At 40.3% G+C, this 21044-nt stretch overlaps 1 protein-coding gene across 2 annotated transcripts in view; it reads right to left on the bottom strand.

Moving 5' to 3' along the window:
- Positions 1–21044, bottom strand: part of COL4A6 (collagen type IV alpha 6 chain) — a 130414-nt gene that overhangs the window by 79515 nt on the left and 29855 nt on the right. For both annotated transcript variants that reach the window (XM_080553511.1, XM_080553512.1), the window contains exon 4: positions 5025–5108. In XM_080553511.1, coding sequence (XP_080409637.1) covers positions 5025–5108 — 84 coding nt within the window. The remainder of the gene's footprint in view (positions 1–5024; positions 5109–21044) is intronic.

The following is a 21044-nucleotide window of genomic DNA, read 5'->3' as shown; positions in this document are numbered from 1 at the left end:
GATGCCATCTCTGCTGATTAATTTGGGGAGCTTTTGAAATAATTTCCAAATATTTTTTCCTTGAAATTCTTCTTTTGGAGGGAGAGGTGAGGACAGGACTTTGAATCAAAAAATGAAAGATTAGTATCAGCTGAAGAGCTCCAGCACACGTTGAGTACAGTTTAAAACAAATCCTAATACTGTTTTAAATTCCATGATAAGTGAATGGGCAACAAGAGAAGGTCTACTTGCAATGAGGACTCTGGCTGCTACTTTATCTTTGTAAGTGTTTGAAAGTAGATGACAGCATATAAAAACAAAAAAGCCAGCACTATCATAAACTAATGCAAAATGAGCTGCAGAGATGAAATGGTGCAGGCTGTCTACCATTCCTGAAATTGCGAACTGGGAAAAACGTCCTCCTGTTACTGCTGACTTATCTGCAGAGCACTGCTTACCAAGATAGTTATCAATACAGAATGAAGTTTTCAAAGGGCATCGTCCCTACCTGTAAACTATGGATCAAACAGTGAGAAAGGGGAATGAAATTTTTGTTTGTTTTGTTTTTTAACATTAATTTCTCCTGACAGTCCCACAAGTGTTCTAGCTGTAGGTTACTCACCTGCAATAGGACTATATATTTTAGAAATCCAGCCTTTTATTATAAACAAGCATAGAATGGCTTGTGTTGGAAGGGACCTTAAAGATCACCCAGTTCTAGCTCCCTGCCATGGGCAGGGACACCTCCCACCAGCCCAGGCTGCCCAAAGCCCCATCCTGCCTGGCCTTGGGCACTGCCAGGGATGGGGTATCCACAGCTTCTCTGGGCAGCCTGTTCAGTGCCTTGCCACCCTGAGAGTAAATAATTTCCTCTTAATATCTAACCTAAATGTCCCCTCTTTTAGTTTAAAACTGTTCTCCCTTGTCCTATCACTATTTGCCACTGTAAAAAGTTGCCCTCGATCTTTTTTATAACCCCCCTTTACGTACTGAAAGGCTGTAATGAGGTCTCCCTGGAGCCTTCTCTTCTCCAGACTGAACATCCCCAGCACTCTCAGCCTGTCTTGGAGGGTTCCAGCCCTCTGAGCATCAGGATTTACACTTCCTCACTTCCATTATAATTTAATATAGTTGCTTTTTCCACCTTTCCTTTTGTACCCATCAACTATTGCTCTGAAACAGAAGGATTGCATGTAAAAATATGCAGAAATGGGTTTAATAAATGTAAGTTTGTGTTCAGACTGCCTCCCTTTCCAAAAGACTGCATGCACACACATTTGGGTACCTCCACTGTCAAAGCGGACTTCCTTTTAAAATTGCCAGGTTGTACTAGTTGATAGCTGGCATCTCAGCTGGCCAGAAAAATGAAAGTAGGGACACAGATTTAGAAACCCCACACTTTCCTCTAGAGACTCCAGCTGTAGTGCAGGCTTCTCAATCTCTGTGATGCTACTTGGTACTTTTTACAACATTATGTTAGATTTCATATTAAAAGTCAGCCTAAGTTCTAATAATGCAGTTTAAAGGAACTGAAACAACCACATCCTAAGTTCTTAGATTTATAACCAGCCAAAATCAGTTTGGTGGGCTTCTCCTGCTCTTACATTTACTCTTAAAACTGTTACGTCACATGCAAGCTAGCTTCTCTCACTGCCTCAAATGAACATGCTAAGGGGAATCAACTGGATATCTTCTTGTGAACTTAAATGGTGAGAGCCACAAACTCAGTTTAATCTTTTCATTTGACCTCCAAGAGAACTTCCAGAGGAGGTCCTAGATGGGGCCTTTCAGAGAAGTTGACATCTCTTCACCAAGAAGTAGATTCCTGTACAATCACTGTACCGATGAATCTTTACCGAATAGGAACTGATAAAAAGAGGCCACAACGTGGCCCAAATTACACAGAGCCAGGCTTTCATCAGATTGTCATTGGATACAAGGACCAATTCTGAATCACTGGCTAAGATGAAGGATGGTTCAATAACTGATTTATTCTCATGTGGGCTTTGACATACTACATGAAACTATTAAACAGCCTAAAATGCGTATCAGCTACCATTATGGCTTTTCCAAGTTAATGCAAGCCACAGGGACAACTAACACAAATGAAATTTTGCTCTTGCAGGTGTACCTTACCTCTCTGATAGCAGAACTCCCCAACAGGGTGCTAGGCAAACACTGAGCCACCCTTCCTTCTAAAAAGAATCCCATCCCATTTCACAGAGAGACGACTCCCTTTATAGAGATTAGATGTTTTCCAAGCTCTATCTTAAAGATGAGGGGGTTAGAAAAATGAAAACAAGTATCTTGTACTTGCATTAACAGTCTACAGCAAAAACAAGAACATGGAGATGAGGGGTTTCTACATGCCTATATTCCATCTCATGAGAAGTACCTAACTCACCTGACAGCAGGACTTGGACATTTCTGTCATTTTTCTTGCCTAAATATTTTTTTTTAAGTATCTGTTCAGAAACAAGTTCATCACAGCCTGATCTGATCAGCAGTACTTCCAAGGAAGAGGACATTTAAGGACATTGCCAATATTGTTTCCATTGAGGTGTCAGCTTATTGTCATTTTTATTGTGCATTTTAGTTATTCCTTCCTTTTAAAAATAAAGCTTAGCTTTACTCTGGTCTAGTTAGTTGTGTAAATTGACAGCTTGACAGCTGAAACTTTTTTTTTTTAAACTAAAAAAAGGATTCTGGGCATTGGCAGAGTCCCGTCTCCTACTTGCCTGTCCTGAACTCAGAGGTCTTGCAGCAGTGGAGGAGAAGCTAGGCAGGAAGCCAAGGAATTAGCCTCCGGCTGTATGGTCTCCTCCAAGAAACAAGCAGTGCTGTAGGATAGATAATCACACCAACCCCTTTCCCAGTTCAGCCAGTCACCTCCCTGTCTTCTGGCATGGCAGGACTCCAGCAGCTGTCTGCAGATGTCCAAGAAGGTGTCAGCAGGGCTTGGTATGGCTTGATGGAAGCAGTGTTGTAAAAGGGACTGATTACCACTTCTAGCAGACAATTTACTCCACAGACAGGCCTCAGTAGGATGAAACATATGTTTAAAGGACTGAAAATGCCTATCGATACAGGTCATGTAAGAAACAAGCTAAAAGCCAAATGAGTTCTCAGGTCAGCAATGAAAACAGACTGAAATCTTTGTGACATCTTAACAAAAGAGATACCAAGAGCTCAAACAGCAAGGTCAACAGCATTGTGGCCAGTTCAAACAATCACGTTGAACCCCAGCAATATAAAGAGACAGAAGGATGATGCTCATTGCTATCCAAAGGTCAAAGCATTTAGAGGATATTCTGCTTCAGAACCAAACCAGGCTTGTGCCTTACCGCACCTAATCACGTAAGGTGTTGAGTAATTGGCTTTAGCCCATATTTTAGGTTGAGAATTTCCTTGCAAAGTTCTTTCACTTATTTGTTTAGGCATGTTTGCACCACATGATGATTTGAAAGAATTTTTATCCTTCCAGAGCAAACATATCATCAGTTATCAATTAAGAATTCACGCTCAAGTCTGTCTGCAATTAGTGAAGCATTTAAGCACCTGCTTAGGTTCATTTCTATGTAACTACATTTTCCTAAGCTCAGTCCTAGAAAGTGATGTCTGGAGTTTACCCATACTGCGTCACTGAAATACACATGAAAAAAAATCAGGATTGCTAATGTTTAAGACTTAATTTCTTTTCCTTTTTTTTTTTGTTTGTTTGTTTTTGGTCTCAGAGGACAACTTTTCAATAAAGAAATAAATTATTTCCAACCTGCTAGCATCATATTATTTTAGGAGAGCTAATGATTTTATTAAGTTCTCAAGTGGGGTAACAGCTGCAAAATACATCATTTTCACATTATAAGCTTTGCTTCAGAAATTAAATGGAGGAACTGAGAGTTGAAGAAATACCTTTAAAATGAACAGAAAACCCATTGTATTATGGTATGAATCCGACACATTCATCTGAAATAAATAGCTAGAAATTATTACTGAAATATTAATGACATACTGAACAATGAATTGAAATACTGGAAAGTTGATCACTTCAGTGAACTGATATATTGTTACTCCTATTTTTACCTTATTCCTGTTCTATAAATAAACAATACATGCAAGGATTTTTTTCTTACATGACAGAATGAACACATCATATGTTTTCAGTAAGAATAACAAAAATAATTTTATTACCATTGACCAAGACAAATGGTATTTCCCCCCAACTTAAACCCTTCCAAATTAATTCTTCAGGTACCTGCAATGCAGATCTTTCCTTTTCTCATCTCTGTAAGCAAAATCTATCAGATTCATTTTGATACATCCTAAAACATTTCAGAGAGCTTACGAGAAATTATTAAGTAGATACTGTATGGATAAAAACTAACACTGTAATTTAAGGTAAAGTGAAGTCAGCAGCTCTGCATTACCCTAAGCCTGCAAGTAGCCAGCTGCATTAACATAAAGGTTATGACCCTTTCACAGGAACAAAAGAAATTAAGCAGTCTTAGAGAAATCTTGCTTAAACATTTGATCACTTCAAATGCAGACCTCAAAGAGAGGTGCTCTTCCCTCAAAGGGAAGCACTTACATTCAGAGTTACTGTTTCTTCACAAGCAACTACTGAAGTCAAAAACACTTCAACAAACTAACAGAAGCTATTACAGTTAAAAAAAAAAAAAGAAAGAGTAAAATCTGTACTGGAAACCCACATTACTTAGATTTTCCTTTTCAATTGTTGTAATCTGCTTTAAAAAGTCTGACTTTTTTTTAAACTAGGGCTCAGATCACATAAAGAAATGAGATCCCATTAAAGAGCTGTTGCAAAGCTAACAATTTGTAAAGCTTTCAGAAGAGATTTTGAAATCTTGGCCAGGAACATTAGAAATGCAGCTGGTCTTCTTCACTTCTCTGGTTTTATGAGGTCATTAGATTGAGAATTACACGTATTAACTTGGTTCTCGTTCACGCTCCCCTTCTCCCTCCCCCCCCCCCCCCAAATTGGTGAGGGACACAAGAAATTGCTGTATTAATGAAAACAAACTTACCCTTGCGCCCTTCTCTGGAAAACATTTGCACCCAGTGCTGCAGTCACGGCCCCCACATGGCCCAGTGTAAGACTTCTTTCCACCCTGTTAAAAGAAAAAAGGCAATTTGATGGTATAACTATTTGTCTGTTGAAGATCTTCAATTAATTTGCTCAAGTTTCAAGCCTTTCTACCCATGTTGCATTTGTCATGTGAATTTATTGGGAAATAAATGGCAAAATGTAATCACATTTTAACTTTGCTGTAATTGGTTCATTTTCAGAATTAGCAAATCTCTGTGATTGGATCATTTTCAGAATCATCAAATACACCAAAAAAAATTTTTTTGGTAATACTTAGAGGACAAGTAAATTGACAGGAGCTGGTGCTATTCTGCAGGGTGATGTGTGTTTTCTAGGGCTACCAAAATCCAGAAAACTACACAATGTTGGCAATATTCAGCACGCTAATTAGATTATGATCATACTCATTAATTAGAACTTGCACCTCAGCCATCCTACATTCCTAAATACCTCTACATCGTGAGAAATACCAAGACAGAAATAACACTGTGACCCTTACACGTTTCTGTCAGTAAGCAGCTGCAGCCTGAACCACAGGTATAGAGAAACCAGCAGGTGAGAGAAGATGGTGTTTGTAATAACGGGTCTAGAAGAAGAGCTAGGTCTGCTCTTATTTCCTCCCTTGTTAACACAGACATGCGCTTTTTGCCCTTGATCCTTGTCCTGGTTCCAGTTAGGACAGAGTTAATTTTTCCTCCTAGTAGCTGGTAGGGTGCTATGTTTTGCATTAGGATGAGAAGAGTGCTGATAACATGCTGATGTTTTAATTGTTGCAGAGCAGTGTTTACACCAGGCCAAGGACTTTTCAGCTTCTCGCTCTGTCCTGCCAGCGAGCAGGCTGGGGGTGCAGCAGGAGCTGGGAGGGGACAGACCCAGGACAGCTGACCCAAACTGGCCAAAGGGGTATTCCATACCATCTGGCGTCATGCTAAACAATATATAGGGGTGGCTGGCCGGGGTGGGGGGGCCAGCTGCTCGGGGATAGGCCGGGCATCGGTCAGCGGGTGGTGAGCAATTGCATTGTGCATCACTTGTTTCTTACGCATTATTATTATTATTAATACTATTATCATTATCACTATTATTATTATTGTTGTTATTATATTCCTGTCTTAATAAACTGTCTTTATCTCAACTCACAGGCTTCACTTTCCCGTTTCTCTCCCCCATCCCAGAGAGGGAGGGGGGAGGGTGAGCGAACGGCTGTGTGGTGTTTAGCTGCCAGCCGGGTTAAACCACAACAGTCCTAAATGCATATTTTGCTGTGGAGGTGGATTTACATGAAGGTTGTGGAAAGACTAACCAAAGAACAAGAAAGGATAATAACAAGCGTCATCTCTCCAGCGATGAACTTACACCGGAGGGACACCATGCCTACTGCACTTTCAAACCGCCATGGATCTGGATTTTATCTTAAATTGTATTCTGAACTAGCCACACTGGTGCTAGTTATTTCAAAAATAATTACAATATTTATATAAAGTTGAGGTTCCTATATCAGTAGCTAACATTAGGCCAGAGATGAAAGCCAACTACATCAGCTTAGAGTTTGACCTATTCCCTGCCATGCTCAATGGGCTCAAAATACAGAGCTGCCAGAAGCCCTGCAATGCTCCGTAACAGCAGTATGCCCGTACAACTCCGTCACAGTCCTGGGACACAAATGCAAGCAGGAAGAACATCCTTCTCTAAGGGAAGTGTCTTTCAGCATCAAATGTGCTCAGGTACAGTCACTGGGTTTGGAAAGTCTGAATGAAATTGGGATTTAACTTCTCAAGGTGACCAAGCTAAGTGCTGAAACAAGTTTTGACTGGAATTGAACATTTCCTTCCTGAAAGCATTCACAGAAAATATTTTTAAAGCCTTTAAGGTTTCCTGACATCTGTCGAGTGAGAAACGTGAAAAATGAAAGGCAAGACATGCAACTTTCTTGTGCACCTTTGAACTTCTTTATGTCAGCTTTCTCAAAGAAAGTGACTAGTCTGATAATTTTCCTGCTAGAAGTAAATGTTATTAGTTTACACACTGATGTTCACATCATTTTGCTAAACTAAAACCCTCTGTTCTTAAGGCAGTGTAGAATGAACAGAGATTATACAAAACCTTAAATCCAACCTCCCATATTTCCCTAGCCTGAAGGGAGCTTTACCTCTTGCTGCAAAGCAGTCATAACCACCTTCAAGCAATTCTAAAAAGGCATCAGGTGGGCAAAAAACAAAAACCCAAGCAAACAGTATTTTCACAGACTTGTTTAGATGAAGCCCCACTAGGGCTTTTGGACTATTCATCAATACCATACGGTAGCACCTAAAGCAATACTTGAGCAGAGTGATAAATTACGAGAGTCACCATAACACAGTGCACTGCAGACAGTTCTGACCCTTGGCAGCAGGAAATAAAAGTAAGCTTAATGCAGTAATGGTTACCAAAAAATAAAAAAATATTGCATCTAGAGGATAGGCAGTGAGAGCATCTCCAAGCTGCCTGCACAGACAAGGAATGAACAGCAAGAATTTGAGTCTGCAATGTCCATAAAAACTGGTCCCTGTTGTAACAGACACACCTCTGAGAGGTCACTTACAACAACAAGCATTACCGAGAGTTTAGGATCCGATTCTAAGACCCAAGAGGGAAGTGCACCAGGACAACTTCGGGCATGATTATGTGCATACTTTGCCGTGGAAATCTGGACTCATTGCACACCAATGTATACCTCTTCTCCTGACACTTAACCTTACATTCACTCAGTCTACAGATAGCTTCATGCCTCCAGGGAATTAGATTATGCCTTTCCAAATGCTTATTCAACTCAGCCTTAATTTCTTCAAAGATTTTGGCTTCCAATTATTTTTTCTCCCCAGATCGTTCTTTGTTCCAACAGCCATTTCCACAAGCCTTCAGGCCCTAGGGTTCTGTTAATTGTACTTTCCTCCCAGGAGCATGGTATGGAAGAGAAACACTACTTCAGTGCAGGTCTGGATTCCTCCACGGTCACTGCCACGTGACAGTTGCCCTCTTCGAGCACTGAAACTCATGTTGGCAGAAGTCAGAAATCTCTCATCTCTGGCGGCAATCAGGTCCTTCCCACTGGCAGAGAACTGGACAAAATTCACAGACTCTTTCCGTGCCCGCTGCTCGCGCCACTCCCCATTGCTGTGGTTAGCGCACACGGTCCAAGACAAATGCCCACCGAAGTCAGAAGAAATCGTTCCATCGATTTTATTGGGAGCTGGATCAAAGTCTCACTGAGGTTTATTAAAGAAAAACGAAAATACGGCCATACTTTTTATAAAATTGTGTTCACAACCCTAGAGATTCCTTTTCATCACACGAGGAGTCATTTTGCTCATTTATGAATGAAAGCATTTGGGAAGGAAGCAAACCAAAGCCAGTTGGCTCTAACCCAGGTGTTACATGTCCCAAGGATTTTATTTAAAGGAAGGAGCTGACATCAGACACTCCAGGACTACTTAAATAGCAAACAGCCATGTGCATAATAGTTATGTATACAAGGCTAAAGGCTACTTATAACATTCTGGAGTACAGTGATGTCTTCTGAAAAGCTTCAATACATTTTTCCATTCAAATGTACAAATGCATAGGTTATGCAAACATTTACAGATAGGAATCTGAATGTGTAAGCACGCGCCCTTCATACTTGTTCAGGGGGAACTCGTATTGACGGCATGTATTCGGAGATGTATTTCAGAAGTAAAGAAATGAAGATGTTTGTTAACAGTGGTAAGCACCACCAGTTATAACAAATTAATTAAATCGTTAATTTCATTGGCTAGAAGTAGATCAAGGATTTTTAAACAGAAAACCTACAAAAAAAACATAAAACATGATAACAAAAAGCAGTTTCTGAGATGTAAATAGCTGCAATATAAATGGAGTAACACACATACTGATTTTCACTGAGTTCTTGCAGGCTCATGTAAGTACCACTAGTGCTTCAATGTAGGAAAAAACACTAAGAAACATTGACAGGAGCAAAAAGATATTTTTAAAAGGCCATCAGAAACAGGAGTCAGTATGCACACAACCTTCCTCTCCCGCCCCTGGTGTCCCTCCGCCAGGCATTTCTGCACCGTTGGTTCATTCAGATGGAGCGCTGTCTGAATCTTTCCATGGGCTTCAGCACGTCCTGGAGCCGAGCCAAAGCCAGTAAAGAAACCTAACAGCTGTGATGCCCTCGGAGGTGCCCCAGGCTCCCGTTCATTCCAGCTCTTCTCTAGCAACCCACAGGACCACAGAATAACTGCAAATGGTACCGAAGGCCTTGTTTGCAGCTCCAAAGCAAGCTGTACCTGCAGCACAGGTGGGAGGAAACCACTAACACAGGAGCTCAGTGAGAGGCTTCCACGAGGCACAGCTCAGATGTGGGAGCTGGGCACTATTTGGCCTTAAAACTTCTTTCCCCTTCTTTCTTATTTCCAGTGACTTCCAAGCGCCAGTTAAGGACTACTCTGGTCAAGATCAAAATCCTGACAAACTGCACAATCACAAGCTGGAAATGAAGCACAACGAAAGCTTCTGGAACCTGCAAATAAACATTTTTTTCACAAAGTTCAGGACCCTCTTATCTGTTGATGACTAATAAGGAAATTATATTTACAGGACCAGACATTCGGACACCCTGGTAAAATGTCAGAGTAAAAAAACTAGCGAAACATAATATCTCTGTTTACTTCATGCGCTAAGTAACGTTGCTCTGTTAACCTTACCCTTTTTAGCTTCCATGGCTTTAAATAATTAAACCCTTTATGACATTTTTTTCTATTATTCTTCTAGTTATATTACAGAATTTAGAGCCCAGCTCTGAAAACACTTATCCACATGGTTAACTCCTTTCTTGGAAATCAGTCAGGTTCCACTTTGCTGTGCGTGTGTTAAAGAGAAGTTGCCTTAGCGATTTGAAACAAATTTTTCAAAACTAAAAACCCTTGGCAAAAGAAAATGATAAACCAGGAACTGCAGCAACATCTGCAGTCAGAAATGGCAGTGTGACCCAGCAAAGAGCGTAACGTCATGCAGCAAACAGATTCAGTAATTCTTCCTAACACACGAGGTGTCATAGAGCAGAAATAAACCAACAGACTTGCCAGTTAGATTGTAGGAGAACAGTTGCTAGGGTTTGTTTGGTACTGAAACACTGAACAGGTGAAAATACTATTAATCATGTCAGCAAAACATCAGATAAATACAGACACATTTTTCCCATTAAGAATATCAAGTGTTTGAACTCATTTCAACTTTTTTCTTAGTGAGATGCCCCAAACCTTGACTTGCCTCTCTGCTCACATTGTTTTGTGATTTATTTATTTTTAATAGTACAAAGAGCCAGGTCAAGCCTAGGAACTGCTGACAGGAGTTTTGGTCAGATTGAGGGGTATGTAATCAATGGGAAGCAGCAGACAAAGATAAAATCCTGAGTAACTACCAAAGGACAGAAGGATACAAACCTCTGAGCAAAAAAACTCATCTGACACATCCCTGGAACTCATCTTTTTCAGGCCACACATCACAGCACTGCCCGAGAGCTGTACACACACAGAGAAAAAGTAACTACAGAGGTATTAATGATGCTGTAGGCACACGAGTAGAATTTTAGCTGGAATACAGTGCACAGTTGTGTCACTTTCAAGAAGGATGAACTCAGTACAGGCACAAAGCTTGAAAATCCCTCAGATGATAAACGTGTGGTCTAAGATCTGTTCCTTCCTGCTACAGAGCATGGTTCATTTGGACCAGCAAAACGAAGACGTGGAGGTGACGCAAGTGCCATCCATACATTCATCGGAAAGGTGAGCGTCAGAAGTGAGCGAACCTTACCTAAACAATGTTCTGGATACCACCCTGCTGCTTTGGAGCATTTTACACCTCTGCCTGCCAGTAACTGAAAAGGTATGTCAGCAGAAAGCTGCTTGTGGTAGGAGTATGTAAAATGGCACCACAGTGACTGTCAGGGGCTGAACGCTGGGTTAGGTTATACCCACCAGTTAGACGAAGGGACAGGAGAGGCACAAGAGCAAGTGTGTATATGCTTCCAGGAATATATGTAGGAGAAAAATATGTAAGCAGGGAGCAGCAGCCTTCCAGCTACAAAGGCAAGAGACAGATCTATGAGCTGGTAATCCCTTCCAATGGAGGTTGTAAAACCGTGTAAAACATTTTTCATTCACTAACAAGATTAAAAATATATGAAAAACCACATTGAAAAGTAAGAATTGGTACGGTTTCAATACTAACACACAAACCACACGTAAAGCCAGACAGCAAGCCCTTCTCTCACCCAGGTACCACTCTTCTTGCAGTCCCACATAAGCGAATGGCCCCCAAATATGACAACAGTAGGAATGTCACTTTGTTGTGTTTTTTTTTTTTTTTATGTAAACTGATTCAGACCTGGTTCTGTACTGCTCTGTCCTCAGGTTTTCCAGCTTTGTTGATAGGATTACACAAAGCAGTACGTACTTTTTTCTGAATACCCTACCAGTCAATGAGCACGTAGTTAAAACCAGACAGTTTATTTACAGCCTACATGAGCAAGGACACAACACAAAGCCACAAGCTTATCTCTTACTGCACAAAAAGGCCTTTCAAACGCAGCTATTAAATGTGAATTTGTAGCTAAGATACTAATTCATTTCAGGGTTCACCGATTTCTTCAGTAAACCAATTTCCTCAAACATTTTCATTCATTTCATAGAGCTGGCAAACATCTAAACTGGCAGCTGAAACTAACTGATAGTTTCTAATAGAAACCAACCCTCCTCCAATTCAAGTGGCACACGAGGTTACAAAACTTGGAGGAAATCCTGGCCTAGAGAAACCAGCAATAAATTCAGACTCAATCGAATTCCATCCCATATCCACACCCTGCATCTGGCCCTGCCAGTGAGACAGGAGTGCTGCCACACTGAAAATGAGATTGAAAATGTAATAAAATGAGTGTTCAAGGTCAATTCCTCAGTTTTATACAGACAGCAAAAATGACCTGACGTCTTTTGAACAACGTGTCTTTTGAACAATCCTTGAACAACTGACCCACTTTTTTTTGAGGAAACGTGAATTTTTCATCAGTTGGCTGCAGTCTGAGGATAGAACTCGCAGATTTTTTTATTCACTGAAGTCATTTAGTGGCACTGGCAGCTGTTAGGCTCTGAGCATCCCCCAGATATTCCAGCAGCCACCTGAGTGCTAAGAACACTGGCCCAGCCATTTCATATTCAAGAGCAGTGAGCATCACTCATGATGAAAGCGCTGATTTCCAAATCCTCAATATTATGACAAGTACCATAACACATTGTACACTACCCTAATTTCTTTAACAACTTCATCCACACTGAGAACATTTCCAGATCTGTCAGAGATCCTCGAAAAAGAAAGGCACAGCCACCTTGCTGTTTCCATTTAAATAGAAACTATCCATTGATATTGTTTATGCATCCCCAAATTCAACCATTTGCATGGAGTTGATGAGGAACTTGCATGAAAGTGGATTTTAGAAGTACATTCATATATTGCTGCAGCACAAAGCTTAAGAAATTCTACTGGCAAAGAATTTGCTTTCTTTATATTACTTTCTATCAAGGCTGGGCACAAGCCAAATGAAGAAAGAAAACCCATTGCCCTGGTTCTGGAACTACACAGAGCTCTAAGCTATGGAGCCTAAAGATTCCAATCTGTTATTGATAGTATTTAGCACAGCTATTTACCAAGTTTGTACCTGCCCAACAGCTTCATTAGCCTCACACAACCCTCTGCCACAACCCCCAGCTAAATCCAACACACATTGCCATCAGTGAAGATATTTATTGTACTAAAGTTGCTAAACAGGTCAACGTTTAGGACACCGAAACCCTTGCTAGCATATAGTTGGATATTAAAAGAAATATCGATGTAGCTGAAGGAGGTGGGCCTTATGATTAATACATGTTGTGCAGTGTACATGTATGACAGACACCACCAGGAACTAAATAAGCCTTTATAAGCAACACTAGCAAGTTGGCTAAAAGCAGTTCTTAGAAAAAACACACACACAACCTCCCAGCAGAGGAATGTGCACTCTCCCATCAAACAACCTGCTTTTAGACAACTCACTTTATCCTTAAATGTTCCTGTGATACGCAAAGGATTGCACACAACTTTAGAGGTTTGCATGTGGCTTGGAAACAAACCTTCACAAGCAGTTACATTCCTCCATCCATGGACTGAAGGTACCAGATGATTCAACCAACCCTTCTACTTGTGATTCCTTTTAATTTACAGACAGCAGTGTGGTGGAAAAAATGTGATTCCACCCCCCAAACCACTCAGTTTTATCTCTAAGTAGCTGAAGCTTCCAGAGTTGTAGCTGAAAAAGTCCCAATGTAGATAGCACGCTCTCAAATTACCTCGTATCTTGTAGAGCCTTCTTTAAAACTATTTCTTCTTACCACTTGCCAAAATGGTAGCACAAATTTCAACAACTGTAGAGCACTTGCGAGCAATATAACGTTTCACTTTGAAAAAGAAATCCCAGTTACAAGCCCATAGAGTTTTCTGCAAAGTCCCTATGAACCTAACCATTCCCCTGTCAATCCCCTTTCTTTGAAGGGGAGGATAAGTCCTGCAGTATATTTTGTAAGGGCATTGCTTGACCTATGCACCAACTACTCAGATTTTCATGCCTGCTTTTCTGTACTCAACACCTACGTAGTTCTGTTGCATGAGAAGTCAGTCACTGAAGACATTTTTTTTTTCCCAAATGATATTCAGTGAGGTTTTGAACACAAAAAACTTTTCATTTGACCACAACAGAAATAAGTAAAATAATGAGTAACTCCAACCATTTCATCTAAAATGTTTGTCCATAGGTTTACATAACTGAGGTGAACTCCTTACGCAGAATTATACATCGCCTTACCTTTGCCTTCATTCCAGATACAGCTGGTCAGTGGACGAGCACATCCTGCATCTGACTCAGCTCCTTCATCTTGTAAATATCTAACAAGTAAAATACTACAGAAGGAAAATTTGCACCAAAATGTCAAGGAAGAGCACATAATGCTTAGCAGCAAAACATGTACCAGAAGGTAAGCTGGAACATGTCCACTGTGATTCATCTTCCACTTTTATAGTCAACACAGCCCACCAACTGCGAAAATATTGCAGTAATTTATTATTTGCATTTTATTTCAAAATGCATCATTCCCCAAAGCTATCAGCTACAAAAATGTTTCTTTTTTGTTTGTTTGTTTTGTTTTATTTTTAAATCAAAGTTCCAGAGCTGACAACCAAATAATGATCACATTTTAAAAGTAAAATCCAAGGACAACGTTGGTAGAAACTGGCTGCACTTTCGGCGATGCTCTTGGCAAAATGTTGATGGATTAAGAGAAGAGGGAGGAAACTGCACCTGACCTTCCACTCCAAAGCTAACTACTAATCTCTCTCTCTCTCTCTCTCTTTTGGATTTGAGTCAGAGAAAAATATCTCTGGTGTAACTGCTTACAGCGATGCAGTTACACTAGGGGTCAACACAGCCTTATGTGTGGGAGCCAGCTGGTACAAGGATGCTTGATTCATCTCCTGGGGACCCAGCGAAGAGTGGGAAGAGCACAAGGAAATACAAAGCTGTGAACATGAGTCCAGCCTCTTAGCAGAAGTGACCTTTGACCCTCTTCTGCACTCAGACAAGTTGGTGTGCAGGCTCAGCTAACTCAGCCAGCATCAGAACACTGTCTGAAACAAATGGAAATTGTAAAATGGGAGCTACAGCCATTTAACCATCGCTGCACTTGCAAAAAAACACCAAAACCTCTCACCAATTCTAGTCAGGCTCCATTTCCTTTGCTATTCTGTTTGTGTTCTTCAAGATAGTGTAAAAAAATACAATTTGTGTAACCATCACTTCCTGAAGACACCTTGTGCAAAAGGACACTATTGGTTTCAGAAACTTTCTTGCCAGTATCTTCAAGTAGTTTCTCATTTTTCTCCTGTAAACAAAGTAAATCAACTAGTAGTGAATGAAATAGCCAAACTTTACCTAGTTCTGCTTTGTTTCAACTTTGTGCACATACAATGCACATATCAGCAGTTCTCTGAATCTCCTTCTCAGCTACTACCTTATTTCCCCAATGAACACACTACCTTCCACATTGCTATACACTGTTAAACATTTTTAGTGAAGAAACATTAAAAGACCCAGCTCCTCAATGCATCGAGATCCATGCTTAATTCTGACGACCTCCATGAGACCCATCACCACAGTGGCATGCCTTACTAAACAGAAACCAACTTAGGCATGTGCTTTTTTTGCTCACTAAAGGTCTGGGAAAAACGCAATTTGTTCTGTTCTCTCTTGAGGAATAATCAAGTTCTTAAAGGTTAGACAGATGAAAATACCTTTAACAGCAGAGCAGAAGCAGTGTTATTCCAAAAACACAGGGAGGGAAGCGTGCAAAACTCACTCTTATCTGACACTTATTTTAAATAAATATGCCATGTAGGTTTTAGCTGGAATGTGGCATACATTTTGTGTGATTAACCCAAAGGACAAAATAAGTTGTTTAGAATATTTCAGATTCCTTCCTTGTCAGGATTAGGAAAAAGGTTGCCCTCAGCACAGTATACTCAAGTATGCACATTTCTAAAGATACTGAAAATACCTAGACAGCTAATTTTCTCCACAATGAAGTGACAAAATAATCCTGAAATAGCCACGGCCACTATTATTTCCAGAATAGGTACACAAAAAGCCTCCTGTATCCATGTACGTGATTAAAAACTACTGAGGACTGCTTCAATCACCACGCTACTTTGACACATAATTCTCATTTTAAATAAATGCATTCCCTTCCCCAAAATACGGAAGCCTCGTTAATAAACTACAGTAGATACTCCCAATCTACGCTAGTCTCACACAATGCTTTGCACTCAAATTCCCTGTCACATTATCAATAGACACTGATTAAGAAACTCTGTAGTTCTTTCATAATTAAGACGGGATACCAGTTTTGAAAATGAAAGTGAGCAATTAAGAACTGAATTTACTTCAAAAAAGGTTCCTGTAACAAGAAATCAGTGCTAAGAGTGTCAAAAATAATGGAAGTTACTGGTTGGTTGGGCACTTTCCATTTTTATCATATATAATATTAGTTATATGAGATTGGTGGGGCATGTCCATTTGGTACAAAACCAGTTAGCTCTGCCTGTAACCCAAATTAATGGTTACGGACGTGGCATTTGTCTGTTCAGGTTACTAATATACCCACCCCAGATTAAGTTTCTGAAATAGGTTGACACACATCAGCTGCAGACAGGGTGGAACCAACTAAGAGCCACTCCCATGGGCAGAAACGGTTTAGTTAGCAAAGTTTTATGGCCCAAAGGCAAAAGGTTTACCTACCTTTTCCAGTTCACTTAGGATTTCTAAATTAAGGTCACTCCTTTTGGGGATGGGACACACAAACAACTCAGCCCATTCATTTCCTCTCACTTAACCTTTTATTCCAGTTTTGAAATAGGAGATCTACATCCCAAGTTACAAATGGATCAAAATGACCAAACAGCTGGAAGTCTATGTAAGTATAGTTTATCTAAATAAAAACATATGCAGTCATCTCTGGGAACAGTTGGGAGACTATCTGTTATAGTACCAATATTATTAACTCTTTAACCTCTATCTGTATAGCTTCATCTGTTTGCTTTCTTTCCCCATTTAGTCATTTAATCTCAGCTCACCTTGTACTCTGTGATCCTGCAAATATGAGCTGGCTGATGTTTGGATACCTCCTCACTAATATCCCTGGAGGTTTTGTCATTGATTGAAGCAAGAATAATCTAAATCCATAGCAAATACCACTGCGGGGCATCCCACTGTATTGAAGTTCATAAGTCTTCTTGTAATGACTTACTACTTCAACTCCAGAAAGTATCAAGCACTTTGTGTGTTCTTGGTTAATAAAATCACAGAATAAATTAGGGAAGCACTTGGTGTTCCACCCACAAAATACCTCAAATATTATCACTGAGAAATTACTCTCCTTTGGGGGCAAAGGATGACTGCTTCTCTTTGTTTCAGGCAGCGCACAATGGGTCTTTGCTGTTGATTAACCTTCGGGCACCATAGTAGCAACCACAATTTAAGTAAACATTTTTGGAGCTGTTCCTCTATACTATTTCGAGGATTTTCAAGGAGTGGACTTGTCAAGTCAATGTGTGTGGTTCTCCTAGGAATGCACAACTGTTGACTCTTGGCTGTTAACTACCTTGCAATCTTGATCAGTTGTTTTCCAGAAAGGTAAGATGCCACCCAGTCATCTGTGTCACCTACAAAAGTTTTTGCACTAGCATAAATGTCAGTGTAAAATCAGTTCCTTTACGTTAAAATGAAAAAATAATGCATGGTAAATATAGTATAACTTTAAAATTGTATACTCTCCTGTATGCACATTAAACTGACTGAGCAAGCAAACTAGAAAACACAAAAATCAGACGTCGTTCTTCTGTAGCCCTACAACTCTACAAAAGAAAAGTTACATAAAAGGCCCAACCAAGCAGCAAATGCAGTCAAAATGCCCTTTGAAATCCAGGTTTCCCATTTAGACCCTGCAAGAGGATAAAACAGTTGATAATTAAGACCTTTCCAGAACTGTGAAGGTATCAGAAATACAAAGAGTACAGAATGGGTGCAAAATCAGGAAAAGCAAATTATATTTAAAAAACAATAGTATGCATCTGAGATTGCCTATACCACAATGCCAGCATGCTTACATAATTAAACGTGGGTTTATTAAGGTAGTTCCCTTTTCTTGCCACAGCTGCTGCCAGTAAAGTGACTTCAGTGAGTCTTCCCATCATAGCAATGACAATAACCATGTGGTTTGAAACATGGCTTATCTGTAAGCACATTTATCCTCTACAAACACAGTGGTTGTCCTGCAAAGCATTTCTCAAACAAGCCATCTCTGTTACAGCTGGGAGGAGACAGGGAGGGCAAAACTTACTCTCTACTGGAAATACTGCATTTTAGTCATTTTTTTCATTCCATGTGGAAGAAAGGTTAAAAAAATAAAAATTCCTGTAAAACGGAAGTCTTTTCAGGATAGAATAAAATTGGTGTTTCTAGCACTGGAAAAAGAATCTAGGGCTCACCTTTTTAACTCTGCAGCAAGCCCCAGGAGCTCTGGTTTCAGCAACTTGTGAAATTAGGAGCCCAGAGGCCTAGGCTACTGAGCAGCTGGGAAGAGAGAAAAGCTGTCAGAAACTAGGTAGGTTTTCTAGAGACAGAACTTGCCAGCTTCCACCTGCTTCAAGAGATTCCTTGTGGCCTTTCAAGTGCTACCTGAGTGGCATTTCCCAGAGACAGACCATTCTGGGTAGGTTTTTCAAAACCATCTGGGCAAATAAAACAACTGTCCATTACTTGGAACCAAGCAAAAGCAAACAGCATCCCAAAATACAGATACAAACGGCAAGGATGAAGGAGTGCAGGGAAGAGACAGAACACCTCCAAATCAGGCAGAGAAGAACAAGAGATTGGAGGACACAAGACTTGGAATGCAAGACTTTTAAATGACAGAAGCAAAATCCTTTTCCAGTTCCACCCACTGGGAGGAAGCAGAGCAATGGCCCAATTCCTACAATGTCCACTTCCTACGCCCCAGCAGGGTACTACTGAGTTGTCTGCAGACAGCCAGCTCCTGCCTTCTTCTGAGGTCCCCTGTTCTAGCTTTGAAATCATCCATCAGCTCTATGGGGCCCACTCCTGTGCCTCTGAAATTCAAGAAAGGGGGGCAAGCCAAATTTGCAGAGGAACTTGTAAATAAAAGCGTATTTCTCTGTACTTCTTTCTGCTCAGGAGAGCAGCAATGGCATGGCTGCCCAGACGGCGTTCCTGGACCCTATCTTGGAACCTGGTTGGATCCGAGTACAGAATAAACACAGTACCATGGTCCTGAATTTGGGACTGGCACTCAAGACTTTGAGGACTGTGGTGTGTCTAAGGAATCCAAGACATGAAATCACCAAGTTTCTTACTACACAACAACTCCTCTTTCATCATACTTACATACAGCATACCGCATGCACAACGGGATGTTGCTTTTGGTATCACAGCTGTTAGTACCGTGATTTTCTGAGCTGCCCTTCTCATTTCACAGAGGCTTTGGCCTTGCAAGAGAAGGCAAGACAACTGCCCTTTCATGGTAAAACAACCCTTTCACAGTAATTCAGCCAGTCAAGCCCTTCAGGACAGATTTGTTTAAGGATTCCTTCTCTCCTGTCTACCCAGGGAGTACACTACTACATGGCTAAGCCAGATGGGAAGATGTGAAGGTGTGTATCCCACACCTTGGAAAAGGCCATGACTATCGTGCTAGTGCCTCTGCCTCCTGACGCAGGTAAAGGCGAAGGGAGAAAATATAAACTGAAGTAAACAACTACAAAACGTCAAAAGAAATTGAAGTGTTTCCATTGTGTACCCATGTATTTAATTTACTGTTGGGACTATTTAATCTCAAGTAACACCTCTAAGCAAAGCGGATGTCTATTCATCATCTGGGGATGTTGCAAGCTTCTGCCAAGACAAAATGTACAATCTCCTTTATGGATAATCTTACCTGTCTGGAACGGGAAAAGACAGAATGCCTTTCTAACATTTATCTAGATTAAACAGAACAGAGGAGGTAAGGCTCGATGCAGTATTTTGACAGGATGAGAATGTGTTTGCTGAGGAATAGGCACTGATTAAATCTGAGACAATGTGTGCCACAAACATTTCTACTAAGAAAACCAAAAAAGGACAAAACATAGAACTGGCAGAATAAATGCATGATTTTATTTACAAATATCCTATTTTTAGCATGTATCTAGGCTACTAAGCAGACTATTAACTTTAGAATGATATATTACAAAATAACAAAAAAAACTGTCATAGTTGGAAATTATTTTTAGCAACAGCTAAAAAATACAAAAGGATAGTTCTTTGAGGCATCATTATCAAAGCTCCACAATTTGAGAACAATACAAAGGATTTGTTTTATCTTTTATTTTTTTTCTAGACTTGTAACTTTTTTCTTTTGGAATTTTCATTTCCTGTATTAGTTCAAATGGGAGGGGAGGGGTGGAGAAACAAGGCTTTTTATTACTTTATAGACCAAAAAAGGGGCATGTAGTAAGCATATACAACACCAGCTTCCAGTTGTCTAGTTTGCCACAGAACATAAAATTTTTCCAGTCTTTCCTAAACCATGCAAAGGAAAATCTGTCATCAGAAGGACTAAAACTACGAAATTAGACCGGGGAGTCTGATGCAATTTAGAACTGAAATATCTACTTAATATAATCTCCAGAACTTTTTTTGCCAAAGGCATAGATCTTTATCAATAGGTGTGTGCCCTTGCAAGCAACTGTTTGAAATGGTGACTTGTTAAAATGCTTAACCCTCTAATCCCCATATACCTACTAGATACAGTACTGCCTAACTAAAGACATACTGCCTGGACTAATCCAGCAACTCATATGGGTAGACGAAAACCAAAGCAGCTCAGGAAGTAAAAGCAACTAAAATGAAGTCTTAACCAATTAATCTAAAGAACCAGGCATGGCTAAATACTGATTTGATCCTGGAAGCCCAAGCAAGTAACTATACTTAGAGAAGTTCGTTTGTAAAACAACAAAGTTACCTGTAAGAACACATTTAATCTGTTTAAGGCTTTACCATGCCCCATCTTTCATAGAATCATAGAACATCCCGAGTTGGAAGGGACCCATAAGGATCACCAAGTCCAACTCCTGGCACCGCACAGGTCTACCCAAAAGTTTAGACCGTGTGACTAAGTGCACAGTCCAATCGCTTCTTAAATTCAGACAGGCTTGGTGCAGTGACTACTTCACTGGGGAGCCTGTTCCAGTGTGCAACCACCCTCACAAAAAGGGTTTTTCATGAAACCCACTAGAGCTGATAATG

The sequence above is a fragment of the Anser brachyrhynchus genome (genome assembly GCF_964034855.1).
Source record: "Anser brachyrhynchus genome assembly, chromosome: 13".
NCBI classification, from domain to species: domain Eukaryota; kingdom Metazoa; phylum Chordata; class Aves; order Anseriformes; family Anatidae; genus Anser; species Anser brachyrhynchus.
Note: the sequence above shows the minus strand (reverse complement) of the source record. Positions and strands in the feature narration are given on the sequence as shown.